The sequence below is a fragment of the Scheffersomyces coipomensis genome, assembly GCF_036884675.1.
Source record: "Scheffersomyces coipomensis strain NRRL Y-17651 chromosome Unknown DFJ63scaffold_9, whole genome shotgun sequence".
In the NCBI taxonomy this organism is placed as follows: Eukaryota; Fungi; Ascomycota; class Pichiomycetes; order Serinales; family Debaryomycetaceae; genus Scheffersomyces; species Scheffersomyces coipomensis.
Window position 1 is genome coordinate 247305 of NW_027042900.1, and position 19105 is coordinate 266409.

The 19105-nt window shown below is 30.3% G+C and overlaps 6 protein-coding genes across 6 annotated transcripts; 2 read left to right on the top strand and 4 right to left on the bottom strand. All coding sequences in view use genetic code 12, as the record gives it.

The window, feature by feature from the left end:
• Positions 1 to 535: 535 nt before the first annotated feature.
• DFJ63DRAFT_321266 (chromatin-remodeling ATPase) lies at positions 536 to 5382 on the top strand. Its single transcript, XM_064907314.1, has one exon. The coding sequence runs from the start codon at positions 768 to 770 to the stop codon at positions 5148 to 5150; it is 4383 nt and encodes a 1460-aa protein (XP_064759378.1). The 5' UTR covers positions 536 to 767; the 3' UTR covers positions 5151 to 5382.
• A 40-nt stretch (positions 5383 to 5422) lies between these two features.
• On the bottom strand, positions 5423 to 8146 carry DFJ63DRAFT_315878 (uncharacterized protein; the record flags this gene model as incomplete). Its single annotated transcript, XM_064906632.1, has 1 exon — positions 5423 to 8146. One exon carries the CDS (start codon positions 8144 to 8146, stop codon positions 5423 to 5425), a length of 2724 nt encoding a protein of 907 aa, XP_064759379.1.
• A 677-nt stretch (positions 8147 to 8823) lies between these two features.
• Positions 8824 to 10428, bottom strand: MSS11 (Mss11p). Its single transcript, XM_064907315.1, has one exon. The coding sequence runs from the start codon at positions 10385 to 10387 to the stop codon at positions 8879 to 8881; it is 1509 nt and encodes a 502-aa protein (XP_064759380.1). The 5' UTR covers positions 10388 to 10428; the 3' UTR covers positions 8824 to 8878.
• Positions 10429 to 12410: 1982 nt separating this feature from the next.
• On the bottom strand, positions 12411 to 14849 carry DFJ63DRAFT_323940 (uncharacterized protein; the record flags this gene model as incomplete). The annotated part of the gene is made up of 2 exons (XM_064907569.1): positions 12411 to 14547; positions 14725 to 14849. The coding sequence occupies 2 exons, from the start codon at positions 14847 to 14849 to the stop codon at positions 12411 to 12413; spliced, it is 2262 nt and encodes a 753-aa protein (XP_064759381.1).
• A 186-nt stretch (positions 14850 to 15035) lies between these two features.
• On the bottom strand, positions 15036 to 16675 carry DFJ63DRAFT_321272 (uncharacterized protein). Its single transcript, XM_064907316.1, has one exon. The coding sequence runs from the start codon at positions 16667 to 16669 to the stop codon at positions 15158 to 15160; it is 1512 nt and encodes a 503-aa protein (XP_064759382.1). The 5' UTR covers positions 16670 to 16675; the 3' UTR covers positions 15036 to 15157.
• Positions 16676 to 17914: 1239 nt separating this feature from the next.
• Positions 17915 to 19033, top strand: DFJ63DRAFT_315882 (threonine aldolase; the record flags this gene model as incomplete). Its single annotated transcript, XM_064906633.1, has 1 exon — positions 17915 to 19033. The coding sequence occupies one exon, from the start codon at positions 17915 to 17917 to the stop codon at positions 19031 to 19033; it is 1119 nt and encodes a 372-aa protein (XP_064759383.1).
• Between the last annotated feature and the right edge of the window lie 72 nt (positions 19034 to 19105).

The following is a 19105-nucleotide window of genomic DNA, read 5'->3' on the forward strand; positions in this document are numbered from 1 at the left end:
TAAAAAGTATCACCAAAAATATTGGTGATAATTTCAATTAAAAGATATTTTGGCTGCTAAACATAGCATCATCATAGTATATCTCTATATGAATCAATCAATCCATAAACTTCATTGATTGATAGGATAAATGATTGAGTTGTTCTATTAACTAATTAAAGTTCTAGATTGTTCGATCGTCATAATAATTTATTATTCTATTACGCGTACTTTGTCTGATTGTCTTCCTGTCTTTCTGTCTGTCTTTCTGTCTGTTTAATTTTTTTTGTCTGGTCTTTTTTTTTTGTCGTCGATTGCCCAACACTAAACACTAAGCACTCTGTCTGCCCCTCTATCATTATAGTGACAGTAACTAATTAAACATCAACTAAAGACAGAAGTCATCCATTTCTAATGTAACAAGATTATAGACATGTAGACACTATGTAGATACTGATATATCATCAATTTACTCCTTTCAAACTATGTTACTATATAATTTTTACCAACGGTTAATTGAAAATATATTCAGCGGTTAAATTTCTCTCTCTCTCTCTCTCTCTCTCTGTTTAAATTTTGTCGCTTTTTTTTTTTTCGTTGTTGTTGTCACCTGTTAAGTTTGATTGGTTGGCTGTTTGTTTGTTTGTTGCCTTTGCCATTTAGCAGAACTTAACTTGAACTTTGAATTGGTTAATTCAATCACTTCATCCCATCCCATAATCACCCATCAATCAAATCAGTTCAACTATAGTATATGTATGGATTGAGATCATATCTAATTTCACATAATGAATATCTCTTCCATGCTATCTAATGATAGTAATAATTCAACTCCAACTCCATCCCTACCACCCCAATTAGATACCATATCTGAATCAACCACATCATCAGCCACTACTACTAATCAATCAGATCTATCTCATAATGGTCATGATCTTAATGGTGCAACCACATCTATAGAATTACCATCCTCTTCAAATGATTCAAAATCATCATCATCATCAAAGCATACCAATAATAATAATAACAATATTACAGCCAACTCATTACAATTTGAATCAAGTCAATTCAATGACCCAGCTATTGATTCAATCATTTCAAAATCAATCTTATCCGATCATGATTCTGATCTTGGCCATCTAAGTCAAATTGATGTTGATTATAAAACTATTTTTCAACAAAATATAAATCATATTAATCAATTAGATGAATCAGTTAATCTATCTCATGATTTAAAATTATTAAAATTTAATCAATTAAAATTAAATAAATTAATCTTAAAATCTTCTGAATTTTCATTTAATTATCTTAATCGAGTTATTGCTGAAGATATAAGTTCAAGAAATAATAAAATTAGTGATACTAATAAAAATAAAGATTTAATTCCATTGGATTATTCAAAACCTTTACATCATAATACAACTAGAGGGAAAGAATTCAAATGGGGGTCAACTAGAGAAATCAATAAAGTTGATGCCAAGGGGAAAAGAAAACGTCCCTCTTCTTCTTCAACTACAACTCCTTCTGCTGTGGCTGCCAGAAGTTCAGCTTCTCCAGGTGCAAGTCCAACTAATACTTCTTCAGGTGGTTCTGGTCCAAGATTAATCAGACCTAAACGAAAAATTGAAGATCTTTCATCTATATCTTCTGGTGATTCTACCGTTGCTCATCCTAAACGACAAAGAAGAAAACCAGCATTATATGGGGATGAAAATTCTAAAAATGATGAAAATAGTACTGGTAGTACTACATCAAATGGTAAAGTTAAACTTAAATTGAATTTAAAAAGAGCAAGTGGATCAGCATCTAGTACTGGTACTAATGCAAATTCAAAATTGAAAGATGATTCATCAAAGGCCAATACTGCTCCTGTTGCTGCTCCTGCGGCATCATCATCTAATTCTAAAGAATTAAAAGTCATTGTTAAACAATATGATAATACTTATGTTGCTATTTGGAAAGATTTATCTAGAAAAGATGGTCCAAAAGTAAGTCGATTAATGCAACAATCTACTCAAGCAAAATTAATTAATCATAAAAAGACAGCTATTTTAGCTGCTAGAGAAGCTAAAAGATGGCAATTAAAAAATAATAAAGGTCAAAAGGATTTAACCACAAAGGCAAGAAGAGCTATGAGAGAAATGTTTAATTTCTGGAAACGTAATGAAAGAATTGAAAGAGAATTAAAGAAAAAACATGAAAAGGAATTATTAGATAAAGCTAAAAAGGAAGAAGAAGAAAGAGAAGCTAAACGTCAATCTCGAAAATTAAATTTCCTTATTACTCAAACTGAATTATATTCTCATTTTATTGGTAAAAAAATTAAAACTGATGAAATTGAAGGTTCAGATTCTGATCCAAATATAAGTTCTTTATCTAATAAGAATAATAATCTGAATTCTCATTATGATAAATATACTGATATAAATCATTCTGATCATAGAGTTGATGATATTAATACTATTGATTTCGATAATGCTGATGAAGAAGATTTAACTAAAGCAGCAGCAGCAAATGCTCAAAATGCCATGTTAGCAGCTCAATCTAAAGCTAAACAATTTGATCAAAATCATAGCAATGAAGAAGATGATGAAAATGATCCATTAAAAAATCCAGATACAAATGGTGAAGAAATGAATTTCCAAAATCCAACTTTATTAGGAGATATCACAATCCCGCAACCAAATTTATTAAAATGTACATTAAAGGAATATCAATTAAAGGGTTTAAATTGGTTAGCTAATCTTTATGAACAAGGTATTAATGGTATTTTAGCGGATGAAATGGGATTAGGTAAAACTGTTCAATCTATTTCGGTATTATCTTATTTAGCTGAAACTCATAATATTTGGGGTCCATTTTTAGTAGTAACTCCTGCATCAACCTTACATAATTGGCAACAAGAAATAAGTCGATTTGTACCTGATTTTAAAGTTTTACCCTATTGGGGGAATGCCAAAGATCGTAAAATTTTAAGAAAATTTTGGGATCGTAAATCATTTAGATATGGTAGAGATGCTCCATTTCATGTATTGGTTACTTCTTATCAATTAGTGGTGGTTGATGCTCCATATTTTCAAAAGATGAAATGGCAATATATGATTCTTGATGAAGCTCAAGCTATTAAATCATCACAATCTTCTCGTTGGAAATCATTATTATCATTCAGTTGTCGTAATAGATTATTATTAACTGGTACACCTATTCAAAATTCAATGCAAGAATTATGGGCTTTATTACATTTTATTATGCCATCATTATTTGATTCTCATGATGAATTTAGTGATTGGTTTTCTAAGGATATTGAAAGTCATGCTGCGGCAAATACTGGGTTAGATGAACAACAATTAAGAAGATTACATGTTATTTTAAAACCATTTATGTTAAGAAGAATTAAAAAGAATGTTCAAAGTGAATTAGGAGATAAAGTTGAAATTGATCTTTTCTGTGATTTAACTAATCGTCAAAAGAAATATTATCAAATGTTAAGATCTCAAATTTCTATTGCCGATTTATTAGAAACTTCATCAACTGCCACTGGTGAAGATGCAACTTCATTAATTAATTTAGTCATGCAATTTAGAAAAGTTTGTAATCATCCTGATTTATTTGAAAGAGCGGATGTTAAATCTCCATTTGCATTTGGGAAATTTGCTGAAACTGGTTCATTTTTAAGAGAAACTAATGATTTAGAAATGAATTATTCAACTCAGAATCTTATTGAATATAATTTACCTAAATTAATTTATGATGAATTATTAATACCAAGTTTTGAGAATGATGTTAAGACTAAACAATCAACCATTTTAAATAAATTTAATATTTTTAATCCTGAAAATATTTTATCATCATCGAATGAAGAAGATGGTAGTTTTAATTGGTTAAAATTCGTTGATGTTTCAAGTCAAGAAGTTTCAAATTTATCCAAACAAAATATCTTGGAAAGAGCTGTGGGTTTAAAACAATATACTGATAAGAATTATGAAAAGATTAATCGATTCAAATATCTATATGATGATGAAGATGATAATTCTTTCCTTCCTATTAATAAATCATTATTAATCGCCGAATATAATAATGACCATGCATTAATTAACAACTCAATTCATATTAAACAATTATATTCCATTAAAACTAAAGTATATCAAGATATGTATATTAATGCAATGAAACCTGCTGCTGAACCAATTGCTTCTGCACCACCAATCACCTTCAATTGTTCTCATAGATCATTTTCACATAAATTAGAAGATGCATTATTTAATTCATCCATAAAATCAAGTCTTTTACCTTTATCATTAAATGTTGAATATGATTTATTAACTAAAAATATTGCGGTGGAAAATTTCCCAAAGAAGGAATTATTACCAACTCCAATTAATAATTTAATTGATTATTCCAATATTAGAATGCCATCAATGTTACGTTTCATTACTGAATCAGGTAAATTAGCTAAATTAGATGAATTATTAGTAGAATTAAAAAAGAATGATCATCGTGTGCTTATTTATTTCCAAATGACAAGAATGATGGATTTAATGGAAGAATATTTGACTTATAGACAACATACTTATATTCGATTAGATGGTTCATCGAAATTAGATGATCGTCGTGATTTAGTTCATGATTGGCAAACTAAACCGGAAATATTTATTTTCCTTTTAAGTACTCGTGCTGGTGGGTTAGGTATTAATTTAACTGCGGCTGATACTGTTATATTTTATGATTCAGATTGGAATCCAACCATTGATTCTCAAGCTATGGATCGTGCTCATAGATTAGGTCAAACTCGTCAAGTTACCGTATATAGATTATTAACTCGTGGTACTATTGAAGAAAGAATGAGAGATCGTGCTAAACAAAAGGAACAAGTTCAACAAGTGGTTATGGAAGGTAAAGCTACTACCATGATAAATAAAAAGGATGAAGCTGCTAATAAAAAGAAAGATGTGGCATTTTTATTATTAGGTGAAGAAGGTACAAATGATGAAAGTAGTACTGAAAAATCAACTGGTACAACTCCAACTCCCGATGGAAATGGTTTTATTGCTCCACCCAAGAAAAAGAAAAGAAAATTAAGTGCTGATGATGCATTAAGTAGTAAAAGACTTGAAGAATTATATCATGAAGGTGAAGGGTCATTCTCCGGGAATGCAACACCTGCTCCTTAAAGTCAATTAATAGATAGATAGATACGTAAGTAGGTAAGAACATTCATACATACAGACGGCACTGACAATAAATTATAATTTATGTATATTATTATTAAAATATAATTAATACAAAACGTAAGTAAGTGTAGTTATATTATCTAAATGGGATCTAAGTGGGTATCTAAGAATTAAGAAAAAAAGTGTATTAGTAGAATGAAAGGTAAAAATAAATAAATAAATAAATAAGTAAAAATTACAATTAGCCTCCGCAAGAGATATTTTAATTAAGGTTATCCTTGTAAATGAGGTTGTGATAATTTATGAGATAAAACATGATCTAACTCAGTTAAGAAAGATGGTGTGGATGATGGATTATTATTATTCACCACAATAGTATTGTTCGTTAATGTTGTGGTTATTTCATTAGTAGTAGTATTATTCGTAATGGTATTATTGGCATATAAGGTGATATCTTCTCCTTTTAATTTTTTATTTTCATTTTCTAAATTATATATTCGATTAAAACTTTCCTCAAGTTTTAATTTTAATTGTGATTTCGAATATTTGCCTTGAACTTCACCATTCACATTCGTATCAGGATTCGGATTAGAATTATCTTCAATTAATTCTTCATTGTATGATGTAATATGACTTGAATTAATCAAATCCGTTATACCACTTATATTTGAATTGACTGAATTTAAAGAATAATGAGCTTGAGGATGAGAAGTTTGATTATTGGTTTGACTATTACTACTTAGTTTATTGAATGCTTCTTGATTATAACTTTCATAATTAATATTAGTCGCATAATTATCCATATCTAATGAAACTCTACCTCCATTAGATCTACGATTGTTTAATGAAGTAGTAAGTGAATGCTTATTTTGTTGAGAATCTTCAAAAACAGTTAATAAACCTAGTTGCAAACCAGTTGATAATCTTTTATATTTCTTACCAGAAGAAATTGATGACGGTGGTTGAAGCTCCTTTGGAGAAGGTATAGTTAGTGATGGTGATCGAGAATTTGTTGTTGATATGCCTGTCCTACTTGATGATCTTATCTTCGTATGACCTGAAGAAGTTGAAGTATGGAATGATTTCAAACTGAACTCACCCGTATTGATGTTATCATTTGGTTGATCAAGTGAAGAACGATGAGAATTAGTTGATACTGATGGAGTATTCTGTTGTTGTCTTTGGCGTTCGAATTCAAATACTTCGTTGTTTAAATCATTTTGATTAGATTGATACAATTGTTTGATTTTAGTTAAATCATCATTAAATTGATTAAATATTAAGATTTTTTCATTTAATTCATCAATATTATTAATTTCTTTAATCGATTGATTGTATTTTTGAAAATATTTTAAATTAGTAGTTAAATTTGATAATTTAGAAATCAATTGATTCAAATTGGAATCACTATCGTTGGAAATGAGTCCACTATCCAAGGTTGTTGTCGTTGATAAATTCAAAATATTCTGATCTTCTTGTGATGTAGATTGGGATGACGAATTATAGATTAAATCAAAATTAGTGAAATTGGCATGCATATTATTTATACAAGAATTATGATTTTCTAATACATTTTGAAGGATGGTTAATTTATCAAGATTATTAATATGAGTAATTTCGTCAGACTTTCCATTTCTATCAAATTGATCCTCCAACTTATAAATGAAAAAGTTCTTCTTTATGGAGGATTCATTAAGAGTTAATAATTGACAAATTAATAATCTTCTTAATTGATTAAATTTATTAATTTGATTAACAATATAATTGATTGATCTTGGTTCTTCCTCATCTGAATCAGCTTCATTATCATCAGGTATAATGATATTATTAATATTAAAATACAGTTCTAACAATTCACCATTTAGATAAGGTAATAATTGTTTTATGGATGATTTTAAATTTAAATTCAAAAAGCTTAATGAATCAATGACATGAGATTTCAATTGTTGTTTATAAGCGCTATCATCATCTTCAATATTTTCCGGATGATGGATTTGACCTGGTTTTAAAAACTTAAACATTTCCAATTCTTTCAATATGATTAAATTTTGTATCAATCGTTTATTTATCTTATAATTCAATAGCAAAAATGTATTCAAAGATGATAAGATTTGATTTGATTGAATGGACCATTTGAATTTATAAAATTTAATCAACTTAGACGATATGAGAATTAAGTATTTGAAAAGCTTGTATTGACTTTGAGTAGGATGTACTGGTTGTTGTTTTAATTGATTTAGTAGTTTGATGATCAAACTGATAACCAATAGAACTGAATTTAAACTATATGATCCACTATGATCAATTCGATAAGATTTATTTAAAATGGTTAGTTTAGATTGATTGAAATCATCATAAAACTTAACATTTCGTAATGTTTCATTACTTTCTTCAGTATCTTTAATGGCATGTTCTAAATTAATCAATGATTGCTCATTTTTAGATAAAATCATGGAATTATCTAAGAAATCAGATATTACAAGATTATATTTGAACTTCTCCCAAAACTTATGCACTGAATGTTCCATACTAAGATATTTATGAATAAATTTAGAAAAGTTCTCCGTATTACCTTTAATAATGACATGTGAAATTGGTGGTTCAACTCGATCATAATAGGGATAACCTTGATAAAAGTCATGATTGACTTGATTATGTTGATGATATTTGTTAACACTCAGATTTCTTGAATTAACAGGGTATAAATGGGGTAGCTGTTGAGGTTGATGATATTGATGAATATTATGGTTAGTCGGTATGGGGTATAACTGTTGATTTGATAGCGTAGGAGAAGAAACTGATTCTTCTATACCCCAATCACTCACTTCCATAGGATTAACAAACGTTTCAAAGTCATTAGATAGTACCACCAGTGGTTGTCTTTGATTATTATGATTATTCAATTCATCGGATTTATCATTATTATTGATATTCTTACCAGCTACTCCACTAAATGATAAATATCGTGATAGGGGATTCAACCTATCGAAATTCATGATTCAGTAGTAGTGGGATTGATGATATTATATGGGTGCCATGAGATGGTATGGTAAGTTGAATGAATTATGGATGTCTAAGCGTATAAAAGCTAAATGCTGCCAAAAAATTAAAAACCTTTGATCTGATCAATCTGACAGGGAGTAATTCACTTTGATTTCAAACTAGTCCGTCAATGATTCTTTGATTCAATTGCCCTTTTGAACTTATCTCTGAATCAGATGAATTAGGTCTAAAATTGATATTGAACCCTTGGTTAGTTACCTCTTGCCTTTTATCTTTGTTAAGGGTTTGAAGTTGTAAATTTTGTTTTTTTGTTTTTGTTTTGATTTCTTTAAAATTTAAGATTGTCCTGCACACAACGTCATGTGAAAAGTGGATTTGATTTACCGAGGAAATTTGTGGGGAGGGAGTCTCAAAGGGAGGGAAGTATAAGGACGAAATAGATTAATAGGAAATAGGTGGTGGTTATTTGCCTCGCTAAATATCGTATGATAACTTTACACCATATTTAAAGAGATAATTGAAGAATATGCTATTGTTGTAATGTAACTCATTTGGGTAATTCACATAAGGTTTACTACACTCTCTAACCATTGCCTTTGTTTCATAAATTGTTTATTGTTTATTTATAGGCTTTACGCTTAATTTGACCTATATTATATGAATATGTTGTTTATATATATATATATATATATAAATATGTAAGCTGTCTGTATTATTGCGTATAATTATACAAATCCAGGACCAGAACCCATCAGACTTAACCAATCGGTTTCAATGGCCCCTCCACTATTATCATCTTTAAGATTCAAATCACCACCATTATTTGCACCTCCTCTTGATTGATTAGGTTGGTTTGGATTATTTCCTCCCACTTGTAATTGACCATCCTTATTCTGAGGAACGGCAATCAAATTGGAATTAACGTTCAATCCACCACCACCACTTAAATCAAGAGAATTACCATTACTATTAACATTAGAATTAGTTCCACTATTAGAACCACTTGATTGTATTTGTTGGTTTTGATGTTGTAAGTGTAAATTCTGTTGTTGAATGAATTTCATTCGTTCTTGTTGTAATTGGTATTGCATATTGAATTGATTCTGTTGTTGAGCTGATACATTTGAATTATCATTAAGTGTCGTAAGAATATCCTTTGAAGGATCGAAATTTAACATTAAATCAGCATCAGAAGGGTTGTTGTTAACCCCTTGTTGCTGTGCTTGTTGTTGTTGTTGAGCTTGCTGCTGCTGCTGTTGTTGTTGTTGCTGTTTGGCTTGTAACATTTGAAACATAATCTGTTGACGGTGTTGTTGAGCTTGTATACCCAATTGATCAATAGATCCTCTTCTTAAATCTTGATTTGCATTACCTATCAATTGTTGTTCACCATTAGCATTAATACTACTATTATTCATCGATGGTGACATTTGAGGTTGTTGTTTCATCAAGAATTGTTTCTTTTGTAAATCATTTTGATTCTCCATCCTCAATAAACTTAATTGATAATCATTAATCGCTTGATTATTAGCCGCATTAAGATTATCATTACCAGTGGCATTTGTAGATTGAGGACCTAATCGATTAGATAATAAAGGAGATTGAAGAGTTTGACCTGCATTATTATTACCGGTATTAGCTGAAGCTCCATTATTACCCCCAGATTGTTGTTGCTGTTGTTGTTGTTGGAATTGTAATTTCATCTGTTGTAATCTCAACTGTTGTTGATATTGATGTAGACTATTCTTCGATGATTGTTGAGCTTGATTTGGCGTACCTTGTGATTGTGGTTGTGTTTGATTAGGTTGAGCACCAAGTGGATTTGGAGGTAACATTTTATTATTGTTTGATACTGGTACTACTGATGAATTCGATGATATTGAACTTTGACGTGCACCAGGAGTAACTGCATTGGCAGCTCCTGTTGAAGCATTACCAGAATTAGCTGCCATTTGTTGTTGCTGAAGTAACATCCGTTGTTGAATCAATTGTTGTTGTTGTTGTGGAGTTGGAGGAACACCAGTAGTTATAACCGCTGGAGCTTGGGGTTGTTGAAATTGTTGTTGTTGTTGCTGTAATTGTTGTTGCCGTTGGTAATATTGTTGTTGTTGGAGTTGAAGTTGTTGTTGTTGATTAAGAAGTTGTTGAGGAGGTTGTTGTCCTTGATTTTGAGCTTGATGTTGTTGTTGTTGTAAGAACTGTTGTTGTTGTTGAAGTTGTAATTGATGTTGCATTTGTTGTTGTTGAAACTGTTGTTGTTGCTGTTGTTGTTGTTGTAAGAATTGTTGTTGTTGTTGCAATTGTTGTTGTTGTTGAGGATTCAATGTTTGACCAGGTTGTTGACCTGGCTGTTGTTGTTGTTGTTGATTTAAATTAAGATTTTGTAATTCATTCTTAATAAATGGATTTGAACCATTTAATAATTGATTTAAATTTGGATTCATATTTGATTGTAAAGTCCATAATATAATCCACCATTGTAAAAGATAAGGATCAGTTTCACCATCGATAAGATTATGATTTATATTTGATAATTGAGATTGAACAAACTTATTATTTATAATTGCCATTGGATTTGAAGTTGATTCTTGTAATAAAGATTTAGCGGAATCATGTAATCCAATTTCTTTTAAATAATTATAAAGAAATGCTAATAATAATTGATGACGATCTTGGTCCAGGATATTAGGATCATTACCGTTTAAATTATTGATGCCATTAGTGGAGGGATTAGGATTGGAATTCCCAGGATGAGATGAACCCGGGTTGGAACTGGTAGTAATATATGAAGTTAAAATATCATTTATGACATTTTGATGAGACATTGTAAATGATGAGAGCTAAGGCGGGCCAGGTAGGTAATTAACATAGACCACACCACACCACGACGCAAAGACAGTACTAATCAGATACAAATGGGATGGATGAATGAATGGATGATATACCAGATGGAGAGAGAGATGGAAGTAGATTTGAAGGAATGGAATATGAATTGAGGTAATAACTATTTTTGATGGTGGTACTATCAATTAAACCTGCTAAAGGTTTTGTTTGTTTGTTTGTTTGTGGGGGGAGGGGTGGTGAGCACAGTTAAGACGGTCAAGTCAGACAAAAAAAAAAATTATTTTTATAACAAATTACGATAAATGAAGTTAACTTAGTTGTCAAAACGATATAACGTGAATTTTTCGATGACGATGATGATGATGATAGTTTAATGATGGTTGGAGGTTTACGAGAAAGAAAGAAAGTAAAATAATAATAATATATAGTTTAAATTAAATAGAATGGTTGTGGTAGTTTTGTTGTTGGTTAAATAAACTTTCAGTTACAAAAGTGTCTGTCTGTCTGAATTAATTTAGTGTCCCTTTTTTTGTCTGACTTTTTTGTTTTTTGTCTTTTTTTTTGTCTTTTGGTTTAAGGACAAATGACAGACAGACAGAAAAACTTTAATCACTAATTAGGGGGAAACCAACTCTATAGTCATTAACTATCCCACCACTATTTATTTATAATATATATATATGTATATATAGCCAAGACATAGTATATAGGTTTGTTATATATGACGTGACTATATATAATGGTAGGATAAATATCTTTAATGACCATAATACTATAACATTTTCATACGCCTTAATTGAAATTAATTATGCATTTTAAATCTCGTAAGATATATGGCTGAACTAAACATTAAGGGGAACACCCACCGTAGTTGAGTGGTATGGCAATTATTTTCATTTTCACACATTTTTCCTGCTAATACTATTTCACTCAATGTTTACATAGTCTATTCTAATTATTAAATTGTCTTTATTATAGTTCGAGGAAGTATTAGCCGTCTTAAATTGTCTGATATTCCATTCATCTCCTTCAGGCTTTGTACTCTATTTGAAGTTTTTTCTTACCCATTGCCGTAGTGACAGCAAAATTTCAACTACAATTTCAGTTGGTAAATTTCTCTTCTATATTGACTCTGTTACCCATTATAACTATCAGATTTATATTTTAGGGTCAGCTAAGTGTTTTGACACAACTGAGTTTCGTTACGGAAAATCAGACAATTATCTACAATTGTATACCCCTTTTATTCGAGCTCTCTTTATTTATCTTATATATTACTATATAATTTTACGTAGAGAACCATCTCAATCCGTATAATCTCATAACCAGCTTGATCTCATACATATCAAAATAACCCTTATACTAACCCATTGTACCAATAATAATAACCATATATTTTCACCATTTACTTAGTTACTTTCGATTTTTAAAATATCCAAATTTAACATCTGGTTTAATATTATGATCAATTTCATGTCTCTTTACCTCCAAAAACTCGGTGGGATACTCATAATCATCATAAATTGGTAATAACTTACCCACATCTTTATTAAACTCATAATAAATCCCATGAATCATTAAATTATTTAAATTTAAAAATATCGATTGTAAATATTCCACAATCGGATTCAATTGATGAATAATATAAATCGTTACTAAATTATCAATATTAGTAGATCTTAACCCATTCACATCTCCATCCATCAGTTCTTCACATCCACATAAACTATCACCATCATACTTATTAGTATGGAATGCATTATGTAATGTATGCGGTTGTCCCTTGTATACTGGATAACTATTATAATGAACGGTTGATTCCTTTATCGGTATACAAACTTCTCTATCCGCTTGTAATTTCCCTAATATATATCCAATAACCATATAAAGAGTTGATTCAATATCAAGACTTGAACTCATAGGATTTTGAACCGTTGGGAATCCCTCAAATGAATCAATTGGATAAAATAAATCTTTTAATTTTTCTAATAAGATTTGACATCCCCAACATTGACATGTATGTAATAAATTTTCATAAAAATCCGGTTTATAATAAATAAAACTAGTTAAAAAATCTTGTAAATATAATTGTTTTAAATTTGCCAATACGTTTTTATTAGCTCCATCTTCAGTTTCATTATCAAAGAAACATAGGAAGAATGCTTCGATTAATCTTTCATTTAATTTATTTAATAAATGTGTTGATAATCCAATGGAATTATCAAACATTTTATACCCTGGAGTGGAGAAATCAATCGTTAAACGATTTAATCCATTCAAAGTTCGGATGAAACTTCCTAAAGGAGTTAAAATATCTTCTAACATTTGATGAGGTCTTAACCATTCTAAATTGGGGAATGATTCAATTTCAAATGAATTTAAATTAGGTAATCCACCATTCAACAGACTGAAATTACTAAAATCTTTAAAAAAAGTTTCAAAACATTTACAATTATTCAATCGATGTTCAACACAATCAATCTTAAGGTATAAATGTTGAAGATTAATTAAATCAACCTTACTCTCAATACTATGGAAATGTAATCGTTTATCAATCGATTTTAAATATTCAATCACAATCTCATTATGTTCATCATCCAAGTCATGTAATTTGGGTTGGGATGATAAATCTTCAATGCGAGGGATATCATTTTCAATCGCATTATCAATTTCTAACCCTTCTCGTATATGATTATACATTTCATTTAAAGTATGCAAAGTTTCATCTTGATCATGTTCGGGATTAGTTAAATTCTCTTTATGGAAATGAAATATGGTTAACCCTTTCAATTTTAATTTTATAGCAGGATCAATTAATTTAATTTCATTTAGAATCTCTAATCCAAGTTGTTTATTAGTTGAACATGTTAACGTGAATAATGAATAAAATATGTCATAGGGGTATGTGGATAAATCAAAGGTATAATCATCTTTAATGAATTCAAACTCATTCAACATAAGGAATAAATTAGTTAAACTTTGAGGTATGACAGGTTCGAATAAATCAGTGGTATTGGTGATAAATAATTTAAATATCTTTGATCGAATATTTTCATTCTTTAAAAATTTGGTTAATTTAAGAATCCCAGTAAGAAAATCAATGAATGTAATATGTAAAAAGTTAATCTCATGAGAACTCTTCCCAAAGAATTCAATTACTTTGAATTGTATATGATTAATATCGATAATAGTATTGATATAACATTTATCAAAAATAAAGAATTTTACTTTTTGAATCAAACTAGCATTTAAATTTAATATCCCAAATAATTTTAGAAGATTCTCAATATTAAGGATGATTGAACTATTCATATATTTGATTCCATTATCTCTGACAAATTGTTTGGCATCTCCTTTATACCTAATGGGGAATTCTCCATTCAATATGACTGTAATCCGTCGATATAATCGAGTGATACTAATACCGTACATTTGTTTACAAGTCAACAGTAAATTCACAAGATCATATTGATCGATATGTTCACATATCTCTTGTAATATATTATCGGGGAGGATATTAACTATGGAATTGACGGGTTGTTTAATTTGACTATGATGATGGGAGTGAGTATGGGTATTATTGTGGGGGTATTGATGTCGACGACGAGTCAATGATGTAGTATTGGTGGAAGTTGATTTTGATATGATACTAGGAAGTATAGGACATTCCAATAATGGTGTGAAACTGTCTTCCTCTATATCCATCCCGTTAACATCCTGTTCTGACTCTACCTCAGCTTCAATTTCTACTTCAGGATCCATACCTTTCATATTATCAGGCCAAATTTCTAAGGATGTTTCAGGAGTAGGAATCTCACCAAGCTCTATATCTGGACTATCACCTTCATCCATATTGAATATAGTGGTTGTATCCAATCCAGCTTATAAATGAATATTGCTGCTCTAACTGTTGCAACTAATTTCAATCGAGCAAGTTAAGGTATCGTGAGTGAGTTCTTACTGTCCCCTATTTTTTTTAGTAAGGTAATGTCACCAAAATTACACAAAATCAAAATACGAATAAATGGGATGCTACCATCACTTGATTTTTACAAAACGAATATCTATTTCATTAACTATATCAAAAAGTGTATACATATAAAGAGAGACAGCAAGTCTGACGAATTAAAAGAGGATGTCTGAAGCTAGGAATAACTATCTTATAATCTAGTACCTAAGTTAACATGAACAGCTTTAGCTTGAGTATACATTGATAAACCATATTCACCTAATTCTCTACCAACACCACTTAATTTAACCCCACCGAATGGAATGTGAATATCAGAATCATTAGAAGAGTTGATCCACACCATACCAGCTTCGATATCACTGGCCATATTGTGAGCAACAGTAATATCTTTGGTGAAGATAGCAGCACCTAAACCATATTGAGTACTATTAGCGTATTTAACAACTTCTTCATCGGTCTTGAATTTACCAACTACAACAACAGGACCAAAGATTTCTTCATTGACGATTCTCATATGTGGTTGAACTTCAGTGAAAATAGTTGGTTTAATGAAATAACCCTTGGATAAAGCACCATCAGTATTCTTTTCACCACCTAAAACAATTTTAGCACCTTCTTCTTTACCAATAGAAATATAATTTAAGATTTTATCATGTTGAACTTTAGAAACTTGAGGACCAACAACAGCGTCACCATCGAACATTTCCCCTTGTTTATAATCAGCAATAACATGAGCTTTATATTGTTCAACAAATTCATCATGAATATCTTCATGAACATAAATTCTTGAAGTAGAAGTACAAATTTGACCTTGATTACTCATGATACCAATAGCAGCCCATTTAACAGCTTGTTCTATATCAGCATCACTTCTAACGATTAATGGAGATTTACCACCACATTCTAAAGTAACAGCCTTTAAGTTTGCTGAAGCAGCTTGTTGAATTAATTTACCAGTCGCAGTTGAACCAGTGAAAGCAATTTTATCAACACCCAAATGAGATGCTAAAGATTTACCAGCAGTAGCACCATAACCACTTAAAATATTAACCACACCAGGTGGGAAACCAACTTTTTTAAAGATTTTAGCCACATATAATAATGATAATGGAGTAAGTTCAGAAGTTTTCAAGACAACAACATTACCAGCAGCTAAAGCTGGAGCCAATTTCCAAGCAGCCATTAATAAAGGATAATTCCATGGAATGATTTGACCACAAACACCAAATGGTTCATGAACAGTATAAGCTAATTTCTTAGCATCATTTTGAATTAATTTACCTTGGATTTTATCAGCCCAACCAGCATAATATCTGAAAACAGCAATACATTCTTCAACATCATAAATGGCATTTTGATCTTTGGTTTTACCTGAATCCCAAGCTTCAATGGAACTTAATAAAGCTTGTTGTTTTTCAAATTCATCAGCAAATTTGAATAAAAGTTTACCTCTGTCAACACCACTAACTTTTTTCCATGATTTGAAAGCAGTTCTAGCAGCATCAACAGCAATATCAACATCTTCAGCCTCAGCAGCATAAACTGAACCATTTACTTCACCAGTAGCTGGATTAATGGAATCAATGGTTTTACCACTGACAGATTTGACAAATTCATTATTAATGAATAAACCTGCTGGTTGTTCGAATTTTTTACCATCTGGTAAAGTAACTTCATATTCAACTGGAACGGACACGGTCATTGTATTATTAGATCTGGAAGTATGAATATATTAGAATGAATGAAATTATATAAGGAAACTAAGCCAAAAGAAAAGAAATTCTAAAAAAAAGGCAAAAACAATCGTAAGTAAAATTAGCGGTATTTTAAATTGCTTTTATACCTGTTGAATAATTTTATCTCTGAATCCGTTTGTGGAGTTGAGTTTGATAGCGGGCGAACGAAAATTAATTTTTCACCCTAATAAAAAAAAAAAAGAATTAAAATTATTAGTGGTGAAGCAATTGATTAAGCAGGAGAATTGAGAGGGGTGATGTTTTAGTTTAAGTTAAGCGGGAATTGGTAATATTATTTTTAACGGTGTGGGATTGGGTTGCATTTCACCTCTTGGGATTATGTGGTTATCTTATCTAGTTTTGGTATTTACCACTCCGTTCAGATAACAGATCAACAGTAGTACATGATCTATTTGACTCTAAGAAGCTATACAATTTTTGAGATACACACAGTATTCCATCAATTGACTTTAATGAACTACTTCCCTTAACTGGTTGGCAATTAGAAGTTGTTGACCCGCTTAATTAACTTGATTTCATCACTATTTGTAATTATGAATCTGATTTGATTTACCGCGCATTGGCCCAAATAGGAAATGTGAATTCGTCCTCTAAGGAATCACTTGCCGCATTGGGAATCCTCATGCGAATCTGTTAAATAGTAGTTACTCTTCACTTAAGTAAAGGACAACTTGATCTTGTTACTATAGATTCAGATGTGCAAATCTTAAGTTTCAGTCAGTATTATAAATAGTAACGAAAGTCCAAATATAAAATAAAGGCACTGTTAGTTGCTAAATTATGCTTTATTCCCCTTATGAAAAGTACATTCTTATTAGAGATATAATATCCCCACATTGAAGTAACATTACTATTAACTATGACACATCCTTAATATTGCTATCCTAATCTATTCCATTCCATTATTTTCTCTTCCTTTCTACTCTACTCCTATTCTAATCGTAACAATTTGTAAGCCGTTATCATACCTTGTCGCCTTAATCTTATTTGAGTGAAAAAGTTATATACCGGAACATCCATACACACATACATTACCTAATTTATGACTAACACCGATAACATTCGACTGGCTCTGATATAAGAATACTGAAAAATCTGCTATTATCGCTTTATCTATTTCGATTCTTTCATTGATCCCTTGTTCATAACGATATCATTTAATTTCAGAGCTTTAATTGAATTCATTAATTATGTCTGCTTCATTTGCTAATTTTACAAGCCAAAGTCCGGCTCATAATGAATTTCGTAGTGATACCTTCACTACTCCAACTTTATCTATGATTGAGTCATTAGCTAATTCCTCCTTAGGTGATGCTGTCTATAATGAAGATAATTCGACCATTCAATTAGAAAAGAAAGTAGCTGCTATTGCTGGTAAAGAAGCTGGTCTTTATTGTGTTAGTGGTACTTTATCAAATCAAATTGGTCTTCGTACTAATCTTTTCCAACCTCCTTATAGTATTTTATGTGATTATAGAGGTCATGTATATGTTCATGAAGCTGGTGGATTATCAACTTTATCACAAGCTATGGTTCAACCTATCATTCCAAAAAATGGTAAATACTTAACTTTAGTTGATGATATTTTACCTGTATTTATACCTGATGATGGTGAAATTCATGGAGCTCCAACCAAATTAATCTCCTTAGAAAATACTTTACATGGTATGATCTTCCCCTTAGAAGAAATCAAATTAATTTCTAATTTCTGTAAGAAGAATGGTGTTAGATTACATTTAGATGGGGCTAGATTATGGAATGCTTCAGTTGCAACTGGGATTTCTATAAAAGAATATTGTTCATATTTCGATAGTGTTTCATTATGTCTTTCTAAGACTTTAGGAGCTCCAATTGGTTCAGTATTAGTTAGTGATAAAAAATTCATTTTAAAAGCTAATCATTTTAAAAAACAAAATGGGGGTGGTATTAGACAAAGTGGATTATTAGCTGTCATGGCTATAACTGCTATTGATGAAAATTTACCAAAATTAAAAAAGACTCATGAATGGGCTGCTGAATTAGGTCAAATATGTCAAGAAAAAGGGATAATTTTAGAACATCCAGTAGAGACTAATTTTGTATTTGTTGATTTAAAAGCTAATAAAATCGATGTGAAGAAATTAGTTGAAATTTCTGATAAATATGGTGTTAAAGTATATGCTGGTAGAATTGCATTCCATTATCAAGTAAGTGAAGCTAGTTTTGAAGCTGTTAAGAAAGTGGTAGTTGAAGCTTTTGAATATGCTCAATTACATCCTTACAATGGTGAAGATACAATCAGATTCTATAGTGCCACTGATGATGAATAAATTAAATAGATCATATAGACTGTATACTTGTTTTAATCATAATCTTTTCATTATAGATTTCATTGTTGCAAA